The sequence below is a fragment of the Loa loa genome (assembly GCF_000183805.2).
Source record: "Loa loa unplaced genomic scaffold supercont3.3023, whole genome shotgun sequence".
In the NCBI taxonomy this organism is placed as follows: Eukaryota; Metazoa; Nematoda; class Chromadorea; order Rhabditida; family Onchocercidae; genus Loa; species Loa loa.
In genome coordinates this window covers 1-1,138 of record NW_018111201.1, presented here as the reverse complement: position 1 = coordinate 1,138, position 1,138 = coordinate 1, and the positions used below count along the sequence as shown (strand labels likewise).

General features: G+C 27.9%; 1 protein-coding gene across 1 annotated transcript; it reads right to left on the bottom strand.

Moving 5' to 3' along the window:
• Positions 1-247: 247 nt before the first annotated feature.
• LOAG_15876 (hypothetical protein) lies at positions 248-426 on the bottom strand (the record flags this gene model as incomplete). Its single annotated transcript, XM_003151364.1, has 1 exon — positions 248-426. A coding segment is annotated over one exon (179 nt), but the record flags the coding sequence as incomplete, so codon positions are not given.
• Between the last annotated feature and the right edge of the window lie 712 nt (positions 427-1,138).

Sequence of the window (1,138 nt, the reverse complement as noted above, 5' to 3'; positions counted from 1 at the left end):
GGAAAATAAGTAATCCAGGCCATCTTATAGATGAATACAAATCAACGGGAAGAATTTGTCGATATTCAAGATGTTGAGACTGCTCTAGAATTTGCATTAAATGATGTCGATAAGAATATTTCTGACTTCTTTCTACTTGAACTCCTACGCAAAAGTCAGATTCGTATTTTATGGGAAGAATTAATGGCATTGATATAAATCATTCATTCTGCATGTGTTTTATTCACCAAATGTAATCAGTTATTATTTATTTCAGTAAATTATGATAACTAGTCGAATGCCGGCCTTCTGTGTATAAAGTACCCACGATTTCTGGCTCATCCCGGGCAAAGAATGCCATCATTACGGTATTTGGTTCCAGAATATCATCAAGATTTTCCTCGCCAATACGTAATTGATTATTACCGATAAAATGTACTTGAGCATCTGAAAAGTATTTAAGTTTTTACCGCAAATTAATGCATTTTATGCTCAAAATGATTGATTTATATACGAAGCTGAAATATTTTTAAACATATTTTAATCTAATGAGCAAATTTTGAATTAAATATTTTATTCTAACAGAAAAACATATTCTAAAATATCCTAAAAATATAATATTCTAAAAATGCATTCTAAAATATTCTAAAAATATTTTATTGCAATGGATAAGTTTTGAATTAAATATTTTATTTTAACGGAAAAACATATTTTCTTCTAATGGAAGAATTTTGATCTCGACGTCACTCCTTCCTGAAGTCTCGAGACTTTCGTTGACTCTAGAACATAAATTTATCAGCAGTAGTGCTGAATACAAATTTCAAAATATCCATATTCCAGTTGCACATGTTAATGCAATTGAAATGTGAAATTATTTTTGTTTTTCTATCTGAATAACTAAAGGAAAAAAAATTCATTAAAAGCCAAGCAAACTGATGAATTTTTTTAATTAGACTTTTAACTCTTCAAAAGAAATACAACTTGCAAACTGTACAGTTGAAAAAAAAAACTATCTTCTTTTGAAAATAATTTGAAAAAAATATTTCTTTTTGAAAACAGTTTTCTTTTTTAGCTGCACAGTTTGCGAGTTGTATTCTTTTTAAGGAATTAAATGTCTAATTGAAAAAACCATTGATTTGAATCCATTGACAAACTATGA